Raw genomic sequence first — 22,622 nt, forward strand, 5'->3', positions numbered from 1 at the left:
AACAGTATAGAATTTTAAATTCTTTGTTTTTGACCTTTACCAAATCTTTAGCTCCTCCAATTTTAAACGTAGTCTGTCATTTGACACATATTAATCCTTTGTATTTTCAAAGTGATCAGAGTTTTCAAATCTAAAAGAAAAACAAGTGTCAGGGTTAGAATATGAACAAAAATCAAATAAATTTCATTTTTAAGACATAAAAGCGAAACTGTCCTTATTTTTATTTGCAGTGTCCAATGCATTTACAGTTATATAGCTACTACTGTCTCCATTTTGTTTCAATTAGGTACTTGATATAATGACAGTTAGCATCAGTAATAGCGACGGGTTCAGATCGCAAAAAATATAATTTTTACACCAACAGTTTCCATGATAAAAATTCATATTAGCTTGTGTATCTGCATGATGTAGTAAGTATTCTTGTAGTAGTTTACACATCTTTCTATATTAAAATTTATATTTTTACAAGCGTGTGATATTTGAAGTTTAGTTGTTTCAGGTCTCAATTTTACTTTGAATATTTTGAATGTATTCATTGAATCTAAAAGATGAGACATTGAATTATATGCATTCCGTCGATTCGTTTCATCCTTTGATCCATAATCCGTCGATCCATTTCATCCATTGATCCATTTAATCAAGTTTAGCACCAAGTTAGTGATCATATTACTCAATCATTAAAATAAGTTGTATCAGCGTTTGATATCTGGTCGCAATTCCAAATTAAGTTGTTTCTTACGCAGTCAAAATAATTGTGTAGCCAAAAAATTCTCCATTCGTAATTTTATTTAAGTCATCCATTATTGTTTTCGCCGTAGACAGTATTGGTTTAGACACTTATATATTATTGTTTGCCATCAAACATTTTTCATGTGTCTTTTTCTTCCGCGACTCCATGTTTAAAATATTACATAAATTTTATACTTAGTAGATGACTATATTTTTCAATATTTTACGATAGCGTAGCCTGGGCCCATAACCTGTTGGGAATAGGCCACAGGAGAACGAGAAAATAAACTATGAAATATAATAAAATAAAATTCACTCCAAAAAGATACTTTTTATTATATCGAATCATTGACAGAATGACAAATTAGAAGAAGTAAAAATATATGTTTTTCAGCTGCCAGCTTTATCATATATAACCTACTTGAATATTATACATTATAAGAGGCTTGAGTTTTGCTATATTCCAACATACTCGTTTATATTTGGTAAATTTTAGGCATAATTCTTCGTTTGAGGTCGCCTAATATACGTAGCGAGTACCGAGTACACCCGAGTTAGCTATTTACTCATGCTCGCGCCTATTCGTGTACTTGTAAAACTGGCATTTATTTTTTTTATAATATGAGAATAGCAGACGAGCATGCAATCCACATGATGGTAAGTGGCTACTGCCGCCCATGGACGTCTGTAATCAACCCTAGATAAGATTAGATTCCGACCGGAGGTAGGCCACAGATGCGCCGTTACCCCTGAGGACTAAGCTGGAACGCCTCGGAAAAGTATGTCTCCCTTACCACTTCAAATCGGAACACAGCAGCGCTTAACACTGCTGTTATAACAGAAATAGGTGTAGCGGTGGTGCCGCCGGAGTCAAACCAGAGGATTCTACCACTTTTAAAAACCACACTCGTTGAGTATTATTATAATTTTAGTTTAGATAACTATCTGTGTTAAGTAACTAAAAATAAAACCACAACAACATTTCACATTCTATATTAATACAATATAAAAAAACAAACTTATTTCTATATTATTATATATTATCTTAATATAAAACTATAGATATATCATAAAAACGAAAACATGATTGCTTAATAATATATAGTCTGATTCATAATTAGGTGTCCAAAATGTAAACAAAGAAATGTCACTGTCAAAATTAACAAGAAACACAAACTTTAACAAACTCAACAAAAAACGAAAATTTTACAAAGATACACAGTTTAACAAACGCATTATGTAAACGAGAAAACATTAGAGTTTCATCACAATCACGAAAATGAATAATATCAGTTACGAAACTTAAAAATGACAGCACAAGAAATGCCTTGGGTTCCGATTGTGTTACCATTATCACATTTTAATTTTCTACCATAAACTTTGTTTTTTATTATTATTACTGTATGGAATTTAATTGAGGTGATATAAATATTAAAAAATGTGAATTAACCTTAATTTATTTAGATTATTATTTTATTATTGTTGTATTACTTAAATATCGACAAAAATAAAAAACTACCATTTCTAACGTATTTTCTTGATAAGTCAACACCTTTGTTTACATTTTGGACATCTAATTATGAATCAGAGTATAGTCTACGTCACTCCCACATTAGACGAATCCAACGACACCTCATATGTTAATCCGTCAAGTCGTTTGTGCTGCAGCGTGACACAGAATGACACATACATACATACGCTCGAACATTACCCTCCGCAATGGGTAAAAATAAAACAAATATTAGACACACGAATACTTTTTTAAAACCAATTAATTTAAAGTTTTTATACATCACACTAGAATGATCAATACATTAGTTAGAAAAACACTAATAAATTATAATATTTATTTACATTATATATATTACTAGCTGACCCGGCAAGCGTTGTGTTGCCATATAAATAAAAAATGTTAAGGGTGAACAACTTATCACTTAGGGGTATGAAAAATAGATAATAGCCGATTCTCAGACCTACTGAATATGCATATAAAATTTGGTGGAAATCGGTAAAGCCGTTTCGGAGGAGTACGGTAACTAACATTGTGACACGAGAATTTTATATATAAGATATGCACAATCAATGATAGTATGTTCCGGATTCGATTCCCGGCCAGACATCTTCGAATTTAGATTTTAGTGGTTTTTGTCTGTGTCCTTGGCACCCATGTCACATGAAATCCTTTGGGGCCATGAGTATATATATCTATAGGTGATACATAGTCAGCAAACACTGACTCACAACACGCATATATCTCTCCCAGACGCTTTTCAAGTCCGCTTCCCTGAAAATACAAATAAATCAAATCAAATCAATACACTTTATTGTACCCAATAAAAGAAAATACATATAAAAATAAATAACTAATTTAACAAACAATACAAAAGGCGGTCTTATCGTTAACATGCGATCTCTCCCAGACAACCTTTGGGTTAGGAGTTATAGAATGGATGAATAGAAAAATAGGTAGTTCAAAATAACAATTTTAGGACTAAGATAGCATAAACATACCTGACCTTAGGTGGGAATATCTAATCCTATCTGGGGTTGATTACAGATGTCCATGGGCGGCAGTAGCTTACCATCAGGTGGACTGCATGCTCATCTGCTACTCCTATATTATAAAAAAAAGAACCGATGACAATACAAGATTTTAATAATTTTGTCCCAATCAGCTGGATCGTCATGATTAACGATTCTCCTTGTGCGATTTTAGCGTGGTTTCTTAGTTCTAAGATAAGATTGTTTTTTTTTGCCAACCAAAGATCGAATTTAGACATCCCTTACAGATAGAAATTTTCAAATGACAGGCATTAGTTCTTTAGGTTAACATTGTTATTAATTCAATTCAATAAAATCGAATATAATTCATAATACCTTCAAAAAGTTGTTTATGTGACCCTACTTTGAAAAAAATATTTCGAGTTTGACTTTGACTTCATCTTAAGCCGGTCAGCTCAGACCCTAATCCTATCTGGGGTTGATTGAAGAAGTGAAAATATTAAAATGATAAATAATCATGATATCAATAGTATAGTTTACCTCAAAACATCCATTTGCAATGCACATTGCTCGTAGGCACACAAAAACTGTGCTAAATCAGTACGGGGCCAGCTTCCCATTCTAAGAGGCTCTATACATCTGAAACAGATAAAATGTAGACTTTTTCATTTCATTTAGTTTTTAACTTTTTTTTCAAGGTAGTAGAACTCTCTGTGGTTCGACTCCGTCATCGCCATACCTATTTCTGTTATAACAGCAGTGTGAGGCTGCTGTGTTCCGGTTTGAGGTGTGGTAAGGGAGACATACTTATCCGAGGCATTCCAGCTTAGTCCTCAGGGGTAGCGACGCATCTGTATCAGACCTCAGGTAGGTATATCTGATTTTTCCTGGGATTGATTACAGATGTCCATAGGCAACAGTAGCTTACGATCAGGTGGACTGCATGCTCGTCTGCTACTCCTATATTATATAAAAAAGTTTGTACCTACCTTTCAAGAAGATCTATGAATAGAGAACGCAGCTCCCTCCCTCTGTGTAAATTACAGGCCACGCCCACCAATGCACGCGTATATAATCTGTGGAAAATACGTAATATGTATTGTAACATTAAAATAACAATAAAATTTATTGTATATATAATACATTTTAATTATCTAGCAAAAACTGGAATTTTTAAATGTCGTCGCACGGGTCTCCTCTCAGAATGAGAAGGATTAGGCCATAGTCTACCGCGCTGGACAAGTGCGTATTGATACTTTTTTAAATCTCTCAGGTGTGTAGATTTTCTCACGATGTTTTCTTTAGCCGTTCAGGCCACTGATGATTAATTTCCAATACATAATGAGGCTGTTCAAGTATTACGTGAGCACTATGGGGGGGCGGGGGGTCTTTGCTTTGTTTATTTTGGATGACATGGGGGGTCTAGATGATGATTACGTCATCGGTAGTTATTTACTTGTTTACACGAATGGCGACCCTCGCATTGTCTTTGCTTGAAAACGAAACGCATTTTCGGGGATTTACGCAAATAATGTTTAGGCATTTATAAAATCATAATTATAATATTAAAAAAAAACAATACATTAATTGAAAAATGTTTACGTAAGCATGGGGGAGGGGGTAAGAGGTTTGCTTACTAATGCTGACAAAGGGGATGGGGGTAAATAATTGTAATAAATCTGCTTACATAATACTTGAACGGCCCCTAAGTAAAACATCTGGGCTGCTAGGGGTTGATTATTAAAATAAACAATTAATTATGCTTTGCAATTACAGAATAAGTATATAGTTACCTGAAATTCAGTTCCAGCTCTTGGTATGACTTCTCCAGCAATTTCGGTTTTAAACGCATACATACCAAACTGAAACAGAAAACAAATATTTTCTAGAGAGTTCACATAATAATTTGTATGTATGTGTTAGTGAGCGCAAAAGTATTCGAATAACATTGCGTATGTATGTCTAGCCGGGAATCGAACGTTCATTTTGAAAAAAATACACCCTCTATATTATTCAACTATCTGATAGTGTCGCTTATAAGGATCAAATTCTGGGAAGTAATGTTATGTGACAAATGAAAGGAAAAGGATTTTTTTAAAGAAAATACATATTATTTCATACATTGGCATACTAATCCTTAAGGATTATACATAACATATGACTTTAAGACTTATGACTTAATATCCTTAAAGACTATACATAAGTCATAACATCGGAGAATTGGTTGGTTAATCAATTAATTCTTCGATGTTATGACCATAACATACGGCTTAGTATGAGAAATTAATAGGTTGAAAACTAAGTTTCCGCCGTTTTCAGGATTGATTTTTTAATAAAAATAGATAACTGATTAATTTGTTTAAAACTTTGTTTTTACGTTAAATATGATTTCTATATCTTTTTGTTTAATAATCAAAACAAAACCGAGTTTGGCTCAAAAACGTCATTCTTGCAAATTGTCAACTTTACATCTGTATTAAACGAAACTTCGCACGTAGCAAGTTGAAAATCTATTATAATGGTCCTAAAAATAACCTTAACTAAGTCGAACATAAACATATATTTTTTTGGAGAACAAAACGTTAGCTTTCGAATGATTTAAAATAATAGGCCCCAAAAAATTTTCATTAAAAATTCTCCCTGTATATGCGTGAAAGAGAGAGAGAGAATAAGATTTGGGTATTTGTGTATTTTTTTATAATCTTTTATTTAACTTGCAATATATGTATGTTACAGGATGAAATTTTCAAATGGGGCTTCAGGGCCAAATCCGACAATAGCTAAAAATTCTGAAAGGAGTTACGATTTTGATAAAAACTAAAACTGCATCATTAGATTTTTAAAAACTTTTTCCGTAGCCTGGAATCGAACGAGTTTGTTTTAAAAATAAATAATAGTTTAAAAACTGAAAACCACGCTAAAATCGCGCAAGGAAAATCGTTAATCCTAATTCCTGACGATTCTGACGAGGTGAATGTGATAAAATCATTAAAATCGTGTATTGTCATCGGTTCTTGATAATTGTTCAAAATTTTAAATTAATCAGACCGTTCAAAGTGGATAAAAATCGAGTTCAAATATTCCGTTACATACATACATACATAGATACATCCCAAGCTAATAAAATAATGGTAAAAAAGAGCTTCCTGTATTATTCCACCACCGGATATTGTCGCTATCACAAAACACTTGAAGGTGGTAGAACCCTCTGTGGTTCGACTCCGGCGGCACCACCGCCACACCTATTTCTACCTAATAACAGCAGTGTTAGGCGCTGCTGTGTTCCGGTTTGAAGGGTGTGGTAAGGGAGACAGACTTTTCCGAGGCGTTCCAGCTTAGTCCTCAGGGGTAGCGGCGCATCTGTGGCAGACCTCAGGTAGGAATATCTAATCCTATCTGGGGTTGATTACAGATGTCCATGGGCGGCAGTAGCCACTTACCATCAGGTGGACTGCATGCTCGTCTGCTACTCTTATATTATAAAATAAAAAAAAAAACACAAACACACATACAAACACGTCAAAACTCTTACTGTTTGTGCTCCTTCTCCTTGTCGAGCAAAATACGCAATTCCCGTAACTCCAGCAGGAACTCCCTATCCATCTCTGTATCGTAGTACTCTGGACCTGTACAGCTGTAGCTCCAACTCGCCATTATCGCCTGGAAAATGTACATATGTACATATATAATCATCATCATCATCATCATCATCATCATCATCAACACATCACTGTCCCACTGCTGGCCACGGGTCTCCTCTCAGAATGAGAAGGATTAGGCCATAGTCCACCGCGCTGGACAAGTGCGTGTTGGTGGACTTCACATACCTTTCTCAGGTATGCAGGTTTCCTCACGATGTTTTCCTTCACCATTTTAAGAACGTGATAATTAATTTCTAATACGCACATAACTTTGATAGATCAGAGGTGCGTGCTTGGGATTTGAACCGCGAATCCTTGACCAAGAGGCAGAGTTTCTTAACTACTAGGCTAACACATACCCAATACCTATAAACAAACGAAAGACCATAGAACCAGTCTGGGGGCGTCCATTAATTGCGTGAGGTATGTAGGGGGGGAAAGGGAGTAGATAGTCAAATTTCATCTAATCTTACTCTAGGAGAGGGGGAAAGAAAGGGAGGAGGAAAGAACGTAAAATTACGAAAAAATAATGTTAAATTAAATAAAGTTTCTTTTTTTAATTAAAATATGAGCAAATTTAAATTCTAGTCTTAACCCTAACGCATTTACACAAGAGGCACGTTTTGAAAAATAAATATAGTTCAAAAAACTAAAAAACACGCTTTTATGATCAAATCAACTAAAAAGTAGAAAAGTATTCTATTTCATTATTTCATACATGCAGGGTAAGATACGGATGTATGTTGATCTCTTTCTACTGAAAAACGGAGTTACTCACTGACAAACATACAAGTGAAGCTAATATAAAGCGTGTAATATTACGTGATATTAGGGGTGGGGGAGGGGGTTTAGCCAAATCTCACGACATCTCACCAAAGGGGGGAAGGGGGTCGAACGCTCCCTTTGGTTTAATGGTGGTTTAAGTTGAAGCACAAAAGCTTTTACTTTTGTGGTTTGACTCTGAGGTACAACCGCCACAACTATTTCTGTAATAACAAGCAGTGTAGCGCTGCTTTGTTCAGGTTTGAAGGGTGTGGTAAGGGAGACATACTTTTCCGAGGCGTTCCAGCTTAGTCCTGAGGGGTAGCGGCGCATCTGTGGCCGACCTCAGGTAGGAATATCTAATCCTATCTGGAGTCGATTACAGATGTCCATGGGCGGCAGTAGCCACTTACCATCAGGTGGACTGCATGCTCGTCTGCTACTCCTATAATATAAAAAAAAAACAAAAAGCTGACATACCTGAGCACAATGGTAGAAGTCATTGAAGGTGAGATATTGAAGTTTCCGTTTCGCAGTTTCAAATCTCATGCAAGCTATGAACACCACTGCACCATACTTTCTGTAACAAATATAACAAATTAATAATCGATATAGGATGGCAATAAATAAGAAAAGTATATAAAAAGAGTAATGAGAGAGTAAGTAACCGTACTTAGGAACACTGTGCCACCGAATTCAAGCCTTCAAGTGTGTGAGTGTGAGAGAGAAATATAGGGAGATTGACTTTCATAAAGTGTTCTATATGAATCAATTTTGAATAAATGAGATTTGAATTTGAAGAGGGAGAGAGAGACGGAATGAGATACAAGGGTAATTAAATCTGATAAGGAAAAAGGAAAAATGAGGGAAAGATAAAGAGGATGGGAGGGAGCTGGGGGAGCGAGAATGAGAGAGAAAAAGAAAAAAGTGAAAAAGAGAAAGAGGATAAAAGAAAGAGTGAGAAAGAGAACCAAAATAATCAAAAAGAAGGATACATAAAAAAAGGAAAAGACAGCTAACCGTTTATAGCGAGCAGCTGGGAGATGTCAGAAAGTTACCCGTATGTGATGAATTGTTTGTTTGTGTTTTTCTGTGTGTACGTATGTGTGTGTGTGTGTGTGTGTGTGTATGTGTGGAAGTGTGTTTGTGTGCGTGGGATTGTATGGAGGGAAAAAGAGCCTCAGTACATAGCCAGTAGTTAGAAGATTTAGAATGTCGCGCGTACGACTTGAACTGTGTGTACGTGGGGCTTGGAGTGTGTGTGACAGAGAGAGAGAGAGAGAGAGAGAGAGAGAGAGAGAGAGAGAGAGGGAGGGAGATAGAGAGCCAGTGGTACTTGGCGAGCGGCTCGGAGATGTGGAAGGTGGCGCGCACGTTGGCGACCACGTTGCCGGGCATCTCCTCCACCGCCTTGAACACGCGCCGCACGTTGTCGAACTGCCGCCGGCAGCAGCGGAGCGGGGCGCCTGAACGCTCCGCTACCTACAACAACATTAAAGCACGAATCATCATCATCATTATCAACAACCCATTACTGTCTCACTGCTGGGCACGGGTCTCCTCTCATAATGAGAAGGATTAGACCATAGTCCACCGCACTGGCCACGTGCGTATTGGTAAACTTCACATATATTTGAGATTTTTTTTTTATAAATCTCTCAGGTACGTAGGTTTCCTCACGATGTCTTCCTTCGCCGTTTAGCAAGTGATAATTAATTTCAAAGAACGAATGAGTGACAGGAATGGGTAAAACTGTATAGTCCGCGTAAAACTGCTAGTCCGCTCTGAATATATAATAAATAAATAAATATAGAAATGAATCGCATCGCCATAGCAAATTGTATGACTACACCTGCTCGCAACAACTTCAGAGCGGACTAGCAGTTTGACGCGAACTATACCTTTGCGTGGGTTCAAAAAGTGACGAACTTTTTCCAGCTAATTGTTTGTCGTAACTTCCCGCTTCTCGTCAAGAGATGGCACCACGTGTTTCTGAATCACGCTATCGAAGTTTTCTCAACATGTTGCATATATACAAGTTCCGAAAAGAGACTATCGGAGCACAGCCGTTCCCCGAGCCATGTTTTTTTTATAATATAGGAGTAGCAGACGAGCATGCAATCCACCTGATGTCAGGTGGCTACTGATGTCCGTAAACATCTGTAATCAACGCTAGATAAGATAAGATTCCTATCTGAGGTCTGCCACAGATGCGTCACTACCCCTGAGAACTAAGCTGAAACGCTTCAGAAAATTATATAACTACTTAATAACAGCAGCGCTTAACACTGCTGTTATTAAGTAGTTTGTATATATGTCAAATATCTCAATTAAATTTAACCTTCTACGACTGAGGTGACTATTTTGGTAATACTTGACTGAGGCGTATTCTGACAGACGTCAAAATAAAATACGCCTATTTTTAATATATATAACTAAAGCCAAAAAATTATATCAAAATAGACATAAACATACTTAATTAATTTACAATATCAAATATGAAGGCTTATATATAAAGCTAAATATTTATTTTGTATTTCTTACTTAAAATATGACGTTTTAACAATTTTTTACACTAGGTATATGTAACAATACGTATTTTATAAATAGCCAAAGTAAGTTAACATTTTCGTTTATTATTTTAGTTATGACATCATTTAAGACTTACAAAAGAAAATGTATTGATATCACACGGTTCATTTAGGCACAATTTATCCTAAGTTTTGCCCTTTTTAAAAAAATAAAATTTATAATCTTCGCAAACTTGCGAGGCACACTCAAGGCAGATTGGCTTTTCACATGCAGAGAAGGAGAATCTTGTTTGTCTTTGAGCCTGCAGTAGTCTGCTGGTCCAGATGCTGCATAATTTTCTTCTTGGTGGCCTCACAAGTTAAGACCGGCTAGGTGATAAATCATTTTCAGATTCCTCTATTACTTCCTGGTTTTCTCGTTTGGTTTGGTTTTCCCTTTCATCTTGAACTATTTCTCACCTTTTAACTATAGCGATTCTTCAATTTCATCGTCTCTAAGAACTTTAATATTAAACTTTCCCCTACAGTCTCATTTAGCATGTCTACAGTGATCCTTTTGGTTGAACATCTCCAAAAGAAAAAAAATTAAATAAATGTTCGACCACTTACACACAGCGCCAACTAGCCCTAAACTTAGCACGTCCAGCACGGATAAACATACTAAGGTTTTTTTTGTAAATAAAGTGTAAATGTATGTATGTTACATACGACACACTCAAAATTATAAACAAACATTGTAATTTTTTCGTATTTGTTCCTGCCATGAATTAATCCCGAATCCCTTGGAATGGTAAACAAATGTCTAAACGTGATGAAAATGACGTTACGTCTAAGATACTTAGAAAATTTTGTTCATCTACTGTGGACACGTATCATAGCCACAAGGGAATAAACATGGTCTTGCTGATATGACGTCTATTACAAGCCAGTATTTATTGCTGTTCTTACGTCTGTGAGACACTAACACCTCGTAACACGAAAAGTAAGCATGGTGTGATCGTTTAGCCGCGACTATCACGTAGCACGAACCATCTTAGGAAGGTACTGAGCGAGACACCACAACATCACGCCGCAAACCAAAATGGCAACGTTTTTTCGGTTAGCGGTGTCTGACAGACTACCACCTCAGTCGCAAAAGGTTAAAACCAGTTACAATATGATTGAGTTGAAACTTGAAATGTATTAACACAGTTTTGGATTACAATGCATGCACCCCACGATTCTGAATCACGCTATCGAAGTTTTCTCAGCAAAAAATAACAATAATAAAAAATACGTGTGGCACTCGGAGACTGCCGCGGTAAAGCTATTGCATAGCATTTTTTATGCTATGAAAACGCTCAGAAGGAATTCCAGAAATACAATATATTCTTCCATAATCATCAACATTTACATTAATACATCTTTATCCACTATTTTATCATATCTCCATTATATAAGACATTGCAAATATCAGCTGACATTTCATAACTCCAAGCAAGACTGAACATTCTAAAATATAAAATAGAAAAGTATTTAATAAGTGACATAAAGTATTAACAACCAGCAATATAAATGGATCAATGCGATGTGCCTGTGACATTTGGCCGAATGTTACAGGTACATCGCATTTTTCATTAATAAATGCACTTTGTTTATTCATATTTAAAACACTTTGTACACAAATTATTTGTACCATAAATCATAATGGCGTTTTGATTTTGTGCTGTCAAGTCTGTCAGTTGTAATTGTACGTTTAAAAATAACAAACACTCTTTTACGTTATTTTATCAATCCAGAATTCAACATAGCTTATGTTGATAAAACATATTATTTGGATAATATGGTAATATAATTTTGAATTTTATAACGGGAATGTAAAATATACTTCACGCAATTTTAAGATTTCTGCACGGATTATAAAAAAAATGTGTATTACTGCCATCTGTGTTCAAGTTGACGAATTAAGGTTATCAAATAAAATAATAAGGAATGTAAAATAATACTTTATTCAATTATATCCATATTTTTCTATTGACAGTCAACAACTCGGTTGCCTGGAGACTTGATATCCAACAGTCCTCCACCGCTATTTTCACTTACACCACCAGGGGCGCCGGCAGCATTTGGTCAAGGTGACGGCGCACCAGTATGCCATTTTCAGTTCTGACTTCATAATGGAGTCTACCTAATCTTCGGATGACGACTCCGAACTCCCATTTAACTCTTGGATTGGTGTAACTGCGGACTTGTACCTTATCACCTTGTCCGAACTCCTGCGTTGGCGGTGCATTGTAATGTAATCTGGATAGTGGGGCGGATTTCTTAAATAAGGCATGCATATAGGTTCTTACCTCTCTGCCGAACATTTACTGATAAGGTGATAACTCTTTTGTATTAGGTGTACGTCTCAAGCGTGCCTTGACAGTTAACAGTTTATCAAATAAACTTCCGCTCTTGCTGATATAAAGAACATTCAGGTATTAGCCGATTATTTTCTTTTTGTACATTCAAAAATTTAAATTTTAGCTTTGTATATATTTCTTCAAATTCGTACCTGTATTTTATTTCCTCTTCTAAATTTTCTTCTTCTGTAAGCCATTCAATTTTTTCTTGAATCGCGTAGAATTTGTTCAAATTTCTTGTAAAGAATTCAGTCGTATATTTATTTCTTCAATGTCAATTTTTTCTATTCCCGAAATGTAATTTTCGGTTCGTTTCATTAACCCACGTAATGTGGCTCGTATTTCCTTATTGTTTTTTAGTTCATTCGACATCTCGTCGCCAATATCAAATAAAATAATAAGGAATGTAAAATAATACTTTATTCAATTATATCCATATTTTTCTATTGACAGTCAACAACTCGGTTGCCTGGAGACTTGATACTTGGATATCAAGTCTCCAGGCAACCGAGTTGTTGAAAGGTGTTACTTATTTTCGTTACGGAATTTCTCGATTCGGTCGCCGCGCTCAAAGCCCGCGATAAAAGCTATGCAATAGCTTAAAAATGTAATTTATTTATTGCAAGAATTAAAGATAGTTACAGCAAGAGAAGTTCGTACATTCTACCATTACAATGGCGTGCAATCATGACAAATTGTATAATTTAGAAAAACATATTTTACATATCTATTAATGCTCCGAATTGAGATTGTATGAGCATGGTTGCTCCCTAAATGTTAGTCTACTAGATCTCCCTTTGCCTAAATAGTAATATTTATGTGACCCTTTGTCGAAAACCCAAATAGCTATGACGTTATGCTCATGAGGGCTTACCTCATCCAAATCCTTTCGGTGTCGTGATGATAATTTGCGACCGAGCAATTCTCTTATAACCGCATCATCCAAGTCATAATATCTGTAAATAAATAAACAATCTATAAAATGACATAAGGGATGCAACCCACTGTTGTAAAAAAATTAAGTGCTGCACCATTTTATGAACAGAGCAGTGTTGATGTTATAACAGAAATATGTGTGTTGTTGGCGACAAAATATTTCATCTGTTTTCGCTGTGGACTATGTCCTTATCCTCTCATTCTGTGAGGAGACTCGTGCCCAGCAGTGGGAGAGTAATGGGTTGATGATGATGATATTGTTATAAGAAGTTGAACATTACTTCTCTATTAGCATCTGCTTAGTAGGCTCATCGATTTGGAAGATCATCTGCTCTGACAGCTTCGAAGGGACTGTCAGGAGTCTTTCCAAAAGGGCAAAGGTCCTGAAAAAAAACATATACAATGTAGGTTGTATTACAAAATGTATCATAAAATTTATTGCTGATGGAAAATGGCTGCCCTGTCTGTAAAACATTAAAACCTGTAGTATTTTTTTTTTATAATATAAGAGTAGCAGACGAGCATGCAGTCCACCTGATGGTAAGTGGCTACTGCCGCCCATGGACATCTGTAATTAACTCCAGATAGGATTAGATATTCCTACCTGAGGTCGGCCACAGATGCGCCGCTACCCCTGAGGACTAAGCTGGAACGCCTCAGAAAAGTCTGTCTCCCTTACCACACCCTTCAAACTGGAACACAGCAGCGCCTAACACTGCTGTTATTAGGTAGAAATAGATGTGGCAGTGGTGCCGCCGGAGTTGAACCACAAAGGGTTCTACCACCTTCAACAAGATTTCAGTATGTAATCTTAGAGGACTTCCCTCACTAGCTAATTCAAATGATATGTTCACATTTGTATGTGATGTACTAGCTGTGCCCTTGGTTTCACCTGCATTGAATGAAATACCATGACATATCAATATGTACCTGAAATTATATACCTTAAACTCATAGTAAATAATGTTCATATGTATATTTTGTTCCTCCCAGAAGAACAGTACATTTTTACAGGATAAAAGGCCTATCACCTAATCCAACTAATGGCCCATCTGTATATAAAATTTCACAAATAGTACATTACGATACGCGTGGCCAAAGTAGCCTATTATTGCACGGCGTGAAGTTAGCGCCCGAGCGCAGCGAGGGTGCTAAACGCCGTGCAGATAATAGGCTACTTTTGTCACAAGTATCGTATACTATTTTATAGCTTGTGTGACATAAACCCGCTTATACTTGTGAAGAAATATGAAAAAATATGATAATTATTTTGAAACTTATAAATGATTGAAACTAAAAATTATGAACTAAAAAAGCAATAAAAATGTGACACAACCAAAACCATTGAAATTTAGAAAATTTAGTAATTATTCTGCTCTTGTGATAAAAACAAATCTAACACCACACGTACGTCGAAATCTATCAAGCCATTTAGGCTACATACAGGCGTCTAGACCAATGACTTATAATGGGAACTCCACCTAAACGTATTAAAGAAACATATGATAAGCAATCACATAATGTACTAATACATAACTAATACTAGTGATACAGTAGAAAATCGATTATCCGGACCTCAGTTATAAATATTCACGATTATTCGGATTGTGAAACGTGAACAAGTAACTTTGTAATAACCCTTACAGATCAGCCATATTTTGTGTGACATGTGCATTTAAATTCCGGAAAGTCGCCAAATCGCAACAAAATAGTTACTATAAAAAACAAAAACCCGATTGCTAAAAATATAACCTATGTTATCGCCACAATTAAGACGAATCCAACGACACATCATGTATCAAAATTAATGAAGTCGTTTGAGTTTGCCAAAGAATGAAAAATACATACGTAACAAACATATAGTCGAAAAACATCACCTTCCTAAATCGGTTAAAATAGCTTTTCTTCATAAACTCAATTATCCAAGTTTCCGATAATCCAAATGCCACAAATACGACAACAAATAGGTCGCTTAGTCGAGATTCTACTGGAGTATTATTATGGCTAATTTTGATAATGATTCCTAATTTAAATATCTCCTACTATGGTGTGTAGCGAAAATACACAGTCAAAACAAACAATAAAATTCGATAAAGCCCAATAGTTAGTTATGGAAACTACAGAACCCTCTGCCTTAGATTAGCTATAATTACATATGTATAAGCCTATGGCGACAGCCTAGATAAGATTAGCCAAGTCAGCGGTCTGGGCCACCGCATGAGACCACCGTGTAACGTTGCAAAGTCAGCGGTCTGGGCCACCGGATGAGCCCACCATGTAATTTTGAACTTAGTCATTAAACCAGCCTCCAAATCGGCAGTACGTCTTTTATTTTAAAGATCCCAGTAAAAATCCTGAGATAGTTATAATTAAATACGGTTTACACGCTCAAACCAAAAGTGGCGCAGCCGGTGAGATTTTCTCGTGGAAATCCTTAATAAACGTATTTTCGGACGTCAAAATTCGTAAGAAAAAGTAAGCGTTAAATGAAGGAATAGTGAGAAAATCCGACGAACCAAATAAATATTCTTTTGTGTCGTGAAGTGTAAAAACCATCGAGTATGGGATTCGGAAGCGGTCGGTGAGTACAACTTTTCGCCAATCCTTTGTTCCAACATTCCTCCTATATTTTTCAGTAATTTAAAATTAAATGTTATATTTGAGATCAAACCTTGCTCATGTAACAGTGTTTTAATAAAATAAGTCTGTATGAAATTATGATATTGTATTATCGAGATTTAATTCTTAGAATAAGACACAGAGTAGAAAATGTCAGAGAGTTTACGTTTTAAAATTTATTATCGCAATTTTTAATTGTTTAAAATAAATAATAAAAATTACTATCATATAAAACTCTATGATAATTGTAGAAGACTAATTTTAAAATATTCTTTACTCTTTTTGCAAATATTTCGTTTTTTTACTTTTATAAAACTTTTACAAAATTTTATTTTATTAATTTAGATTTTATTAATTGTGCTTCAATTGTGTGTTTTATTGTTTTATATATGTGTGTGAAATTCAATTGTTAATCCAATTTCAATTCAAGTGAAGTTGCTACCTCTAAATAGTTTACTACTCTATCATTATGACTACGACTATCGAACAAATACCAGAAGAAATTTTAGATTTAATTCCGCTATATAATGGTGATAAAAGACAGTTAAACCTTTATTTGCGAAAGTGTCAATATGTGATTGATCGGTTTAAAGGAAATGCAGAACAAAATCTTTATGTTTTTAAGCTATTGCATAGCTTTTATCGCGGGCTTTGAGCGCGGCGACCGAATCGAGAAATTCCGTAACGAAAATAAGTAACACCTTTCAACAACTCGGTTGCCTGGAGACTTGATATCCAAGTATCAAGTCTCCAGGCAACCGAGTTGTTGACTGTCAATAGAAAAATATGGATATAATTGAATAAAGTATTATTTTACATTCCTTATTATTTTATTTGATATTGGCGACGAGATGTCGAATGAACTAAAAAACAATAAGGAAATACGAGCCACATTACGTGGGTTAATGAAACGAACCGAAAATTACATTTCGGGAATAGAAAAAATTGACATTGAAGAAATAAATATACGACTGAATTCTTTACAAGAAATTTGAACAAATTCTACGCGATTCAAGAAAAAATTGAATGGCTTACAGAAGAAGAAAATTTAGAAGAGGAAATAAAATACAGGTACGAATTTGAAGAAATATATACAAAGCTAAAATTTAAATTTTTGAATGTACAAAAAGAAAATAATCGGCTAATACCTGAATGTTCTTTTATATCAGCAAGAGCGGAAGTTTATTTGATAAACTGTTAACTGTCAAGGCACGCTTGAGACGTACACCTAATACAAAAGAGTTATCACCTTATCAGTAAATGTTCGGCAGAGAGGTAAGAACCTATATGCATGCCTTATTTAAGAAATCCGCCCCACTATCCAGATTACATTACAATGCACCGCCAACGCAGGAGTTCGGACAAGGTGATAAGGTACAAGTCCGCAGTTACACCAATCCAAGAGTTAAATGGGAGTTCGGAGTCGTCATCCGAAGATTAGGTAGACTCCATTATGAAGTCAGAACTGAAAATGGCATACTGGTGCGCCGTCACCTTGACCAAATGCTGCCGGCGCCCCTGGTGGTGTAAGTGAAAATAGCGGTGGAGGACTGTTGGATATCAAGTCTCCAGGCAACCGAGTTGTTGACTGTCAATAGAAAAATATGGATATAATTGAATAAAGTATTATTTTACATTCCTTATTATTTTATTTGATAACCTTAATTCGTCAACTTGAACACAGATGGCAGTAATACACATTTTTTTTATAATCCGTGCAGAAATCTTAAAATTGCGTGAAGTATATTTTACATTCCCGTTATAAAATTCAAAATTATATTACCATATTATCCAAATAATATGTTTTATCAACATAAGCTATGTTGAATTCTGGATTGATAAAATAACGTAAAAGAGTGTTTGTTATTTTTAAACGTACAATTACAACTGACAGACTTGACAGCACAAAATCAAAACGCCATTATGATTTATGGTACAAATAATTTGTGTACAAAGTGTTTTAAATATGAATAAACAAAGTGCATTTATTAATGAAAAATGCGATGTACCTGTAACATTCGGCCAAATGTCACAGGCACATCGCATTGATCCATTTATATTGCTGGTTGTTAATACTTTATGTCACTTATTAAATACTTTTCTATTTTATATTTTAGAATGTTCAGTCTTGCTTGGAGTTATGAAATGTCAGCTGATATTTGCAATGTCTTATATAATGGAGATATGATAAAATAGTGGATAAAGATGTATTAATGTAAATGTTGATGATTATGGAAGAATATATTGTATTTCTGGAATTCCTTCTGAGCGTTTTCATAGCATAAAAAATGCTATGCAATAGCTTTACCGCGGCAGTCTCCGAGTGCCACACGTATTTTTTTAATGCTATAACGAGTAGACTAAGAGAGGATGCAGCTGCGCTTTTATCAGAACGCGAAGATATTGTTACATGGTCCGCGTTAAAAGAAGTGCTGATTCAACATTTTGGAGACCCGCGTAGTGAAGCGTGTATTAATATCGAATTAGAATCTTTAAAAATTAAATCTGGTGAAAGTTTTTTAGACTTTTCTAACAGAATTCAAGGTGTTCGTTCGTTATTAATGTCAAAAGTGAATACAATTAATGATCAGGAGTTAAAACGCGCTAAATTAGTTATTTACAACAATACGGCTTTGAATGTATTTTTATACAACCTTCCTGAAAATATGGTGCGTATCGTGAGGCTCAAATCGCCCACAACCCTAGAAGCAGCCTTAAGCATTGTCCTTGAAGAAGTTAATTTCTTAGAACAATATAATACACGTAATCGCATTCATGGTAGTAACCAAATTTTGGAATCCGGTTCAAGGTCATCGGTACGCTATCCAAATGGAAAACAACCGTTTTTACCTTTTCAGTATAAATTTAATTTTAGTAATCCCCAAGATGCACAGGTTGGTTATAAGCCACCGCAACAATTAGGGTACAAGCCACTACAACAAGTTCAATCGAATACCCCTGTGGTATTAGAACCCCAAAACCAAGATGTATCTATGAGGACGGCCCCTTCGAAGTCTAAATCACAATCAAATCATTACTGAAAAAAAATTAACAATAGTCTCTAAAATGTTTGACAGCTTTATTAATGTGTCTGAAACAATAAATCAGAATACTGTAAATCTTCATAATCGCCTAGCAAAGATTGAATTGCTTTTGAAAGATTTAAGTACTAAGCAAAACGATTGGGTTTTCTTAACCTACCTTACAGGATTATTTTCAATGTTCACGAGTAGTTTTCATACTATCTTTGCTCGGCTAAGTGAAATTGAAACAGCATTAGCATTAAGTAAAATTTCAGTATTACATCAATCGATTGTTAATTCCACAGAATTATTGTATCATCTAAAGTTAATTTCTGACTATGGGAGTTTGGTATATCCACCAGTAGAGACAAATTTACTAAATATCGAGGAAACCATTTGTGTAAAATCCTTTATTAGAGATAACCAGATTACATTTATAATGGAAATCCCACTTACTGATAAGTCAAGATATAATTATTTTAAGATATATTCCTTACCAATTTTCCATGAATCTAAGAACAAAACCTTAGCTATAATTCCTAAATTTCCTTACCTTCTGGCGAAAGGGATAAAGTACTTACCGCTGATAAAACCTTGTCGTCCATTGTCTGCTGGCGATCACTATCTCTGCACTGCAGACAATCAAGCCTTATACAACGAACTTACCTGCGTCGAGCAGCTGATGAAATATGACAAAGATCATACACCCTGTGAACAGCGTGAAATACAAATTGAGGAAGTTAGAGTCCAGGAAGTCAACGCAGATAGCTGGCTCCTTTATAGTAGATTGAGAACGACCCTTACTAAGCAATGTGGTGAAGAGATCAGTAAACAGCTTGTATTTGGTACTTACCTGGTTACACTGGATGAACCCTGTGACCTACAAGTCCACGGAATTCACCTTCGTCATCGTATTTTTGTGGAAACTCAAGTTATAGAAAGGATTCCTGTTGTAGAGTTGTCTCAGTTGCACGTCAATATGACTCTACCCGAACGAAGTGTAATTAATATGAAAGGAATTAGTCTAGACGAAGTGAAATACATGGCCTTTTCATTAAAGCATAGTGAAGTGATAGAAAGTGTTTTAAATAAAAAGGTGGACATTAGCTTCAGTGACATTTTGGGATACGTAAGTTTAGGTTTAGTTATTTGCATTTTCCTTGTATCTTCGATTTATATAATTTGGCTAAAATCGCCGAAATGTTTAAAATGTAAGAAAAATTATCGGAATGATTCTAAACTCGAAGCCTCCGATAATTTTCCTCTTAAGGTCGGAGGAGTTATGGAAACTACAGAACCCTCTGCCTTAGATTAGCTATAATTACATATGTATAAGCCTATGGCGACAGCCTAGATAAGATTAGCCAAGTCAGCGGTCTGGGCCACCGCATGAGACCACCGTGTAACGTTGCAAAGTCAGCGGTCTGGGCCACCGGATGAGCCCACCATGTAATTTTGAACTTAGTCATTAAACCAGCCTCCAAATCGGCAGTACGTCTTTTATTTTAAAGATCCCAGTAAAAATCCTGAGATAGTTATAATTAAATACGGTTTACACGCTCAAACCAAATGTAGTTAGTCTTATAGTGATGCTATTGCTTAGTATGTACACAATTGCAAAAACATTTATAAATACGTCCAAAATAAAATATTAAAATAATTATAGCTTTAAACAAAATACTCATTACTCACTTTTAATTTTTAAATGGCATTTAAAAGTATGAAACGTTCATAGCTATGTTTATTTTTTACAACTGTGAGGGTAGTGTATTAATATTCGTATGGTGTAAAAATCGGCTACTTTGGACACAGAAATGCGTAGCTAAAATGCGGGTTTAGGTCACAGAGTGCTATAAAAATCCTTTAGTAGTTGCAACGTGATTGACAAACAAGCATTCAAACACACAAACATCCAAACTTTCACATTTATAATATAAGTAGGATGCATATTCAATATGAAACAAAATGAAATATATTTATTTTGTATAGGCCAACAACGGCACTTACAAATTGGCAGGTACAATATTTTTCTTAAACTACTACCGGATCGGAACGCGACCTCTACTGAGAAGATCCAGTAAGAAACTCAGTGGGTTTGTCTTTTTTTTTAAATAATAATAATCTATCTCAGATATGGCCATATGTTTTATCCTGCATTTCTTTCATATATTTCCTACATACATTATTATTATCACACTCACCGATAATGGTCCAACACATCACTAGCAATCAGGTCTACAGTGGCACCGGTGTTTTTAGCGACAGCTCGCTGGTTTAAAGTAGACACTGCTTCACTTGCTGTAATAAATAATAAATAGGAAAGCTTATGGTGAAGGAAAACTGTGAGGAAACCTGCATACCTAAGAAATAAAAAAAACGTATAACAAGTTTTCTAAGGTATGTGAAGTCTACCAATACGCACTTGGCCAGCGCGGTGGAGTATGGCCTAATCCTCATTCTGAGAGGAGACCCATGCCCAGCAGTGGGACAGAAATGGGTTGATGATGATGGAAAGCTTACACAAGTGTGTTAGTGAGTTACTTTCGCCACTTTTCCATAACGATACACCTTGAGAAGTGATTAGGTAAGTATTAGGTACATATTGCGGCGTAAGTAATACCGCAAAACTCAAAAATTACCCATTTTGAGTTACGCATATCGTCGTGTAGCATATATCGACGCGGCCAAATACCCAAGATGTAAGATGTGAGCGGAACTTCCTCCTGAGGAATCGCTATGACACGGGCGCTTAAAAAAAGGTGCAAATAGAGCTCTCCTTCAAAGCCGGCGATGCATTGGCGACTCCTCTGGTGTTGCAAATGTCCATAGGCGACGGTGACTGCTTTCCATCAGGTAGCCCGTCAGCCTTATCGTTAGGTTTAAGTATAAAAAAGAGAGTCGTCTAAAGATTTAAATATCAGCGCTTATCATTCAGAAAAATCAACGAAACTAAATATAAATTTACTTACATGAACACCCTTCAATCCATAGCTGATATATCTCAGGATCTATTAAAGTAAAATTACTAACAAAAACATCCACTTCTGTATACATTTTTGTAATTTATTTTGATTTAAAATTGATTGATATAATATAATTTGATAAAAATAAAAACTTGAATGATTTGACAGCTGTCAGATAGCCGTAGTTTTTTGACTTTGACATTTGTTTTTTTCGTTGTTTTCGTAACGTGACAACTAATTTTTCATTCCATGATAACAGAAACTCCCAGTTATATAAAAATAGTATGCCAGTACAAATAGCATAAACGTAAGCAGATTGGCATACTTCATAATAAAACGACTTTTAAATTATTTGATTATATATCTGTATAGACTGAATTGATTTTGATAGGATTTTCACGGAAAGAAAATTTTATCACAGCAGCGCTCATGTTCATATTTGTATCATAAAGAAAATATGAGAAGATAAAGAGAATTTACTGACATTCAAAAAGTGCTCTGTAAAGAACCTATTTTGAATAAAAAAAACAAC

The 22,622-nt window shown here is 35.3% G+C and overlaps 1 protein-coding gene across 1 annotated transcript; it reads right to left on the reverse strand.

Moving 5' to 3' along the window:
- Nucleotides 1–2,325: 2,325 nt before the first annotated feature.
- Nucleotides 2,326–22,261, reverse strand: Fibp (acidic fibroblast growth factor intracellular-binding protein). The gene is made up of 11 exons (XM_073092469.1): nt 22,097–22,261; nt 21,329–21,425; nt 13,767–13,868; nt 13,424–13,505; nt 8,971–9,116; nt 8,115–8,214; nt 6,764–6,891; nt 5,025–5,093; nt 4,221–4,307; nt 3,772–3,870; nt 2,326–3,013 (listed from the first exon to the last, which is right to left on the reverse strand). The coding sequence occupies exons 1-11, from the start codon at nt 22,179–22,181 to the stop codon at nt 2,935–2,937; spliced, it is 1,074 nt and encodes a 357-aa protein (XP_072948570.1). The 5' UTR covers nt 22,182–22,261; the 3' UTR covers nt 2,326–2,934.
- Nucleotides 22,262–22,622: the final 361 nt, after the last annotated feature.

The sequence above is a fragment of the Epargyreus clarus genome, unplaced genomic scaffold (genome assembly GCF_041222505.1).
Source record: "Epargyreus clarus isolate Ecla_fem2 unplaced genomic scaffold, WU_Ecla_fem_2.2 ptg000036l, whole genome shotgun sequence".
Classification (NCBI taxonomy): Eukaryota; Metazoa; Arthropoda; class Insecta; order Lepidoptera; family Hesperiidae; genus Epargyreus; species Epargyreus clarus.

What these genes read in the sequence shown, in the direction of transcription:
- Fibp (XM_073092469.1), bottom strand. Translation starts at nt 22,181, where the DNA reads ATGTATACAGAAGTGGATGTTTTTGTTAGTAATTTTACTTTAATAGAT. An exon ending in ATGGATTGAAGGGTGTTCAT is followed by an intron (nt 21,426 to 22,096) that starts GTAAGTAAATTT and finishes TATTTATTACAG; the next exon opens with CAAGTGAAGCAGTGTCTACT. An exon ending in ACCGAAAGGATTTGGATGAG is followed by an intron (nt 9,117 to 13,423) that starts GTAAGCCCTCAT and finishes ATGTTGTTGTAG; the next exon opens with GTAGCGGAGCGTTCAGGCGC.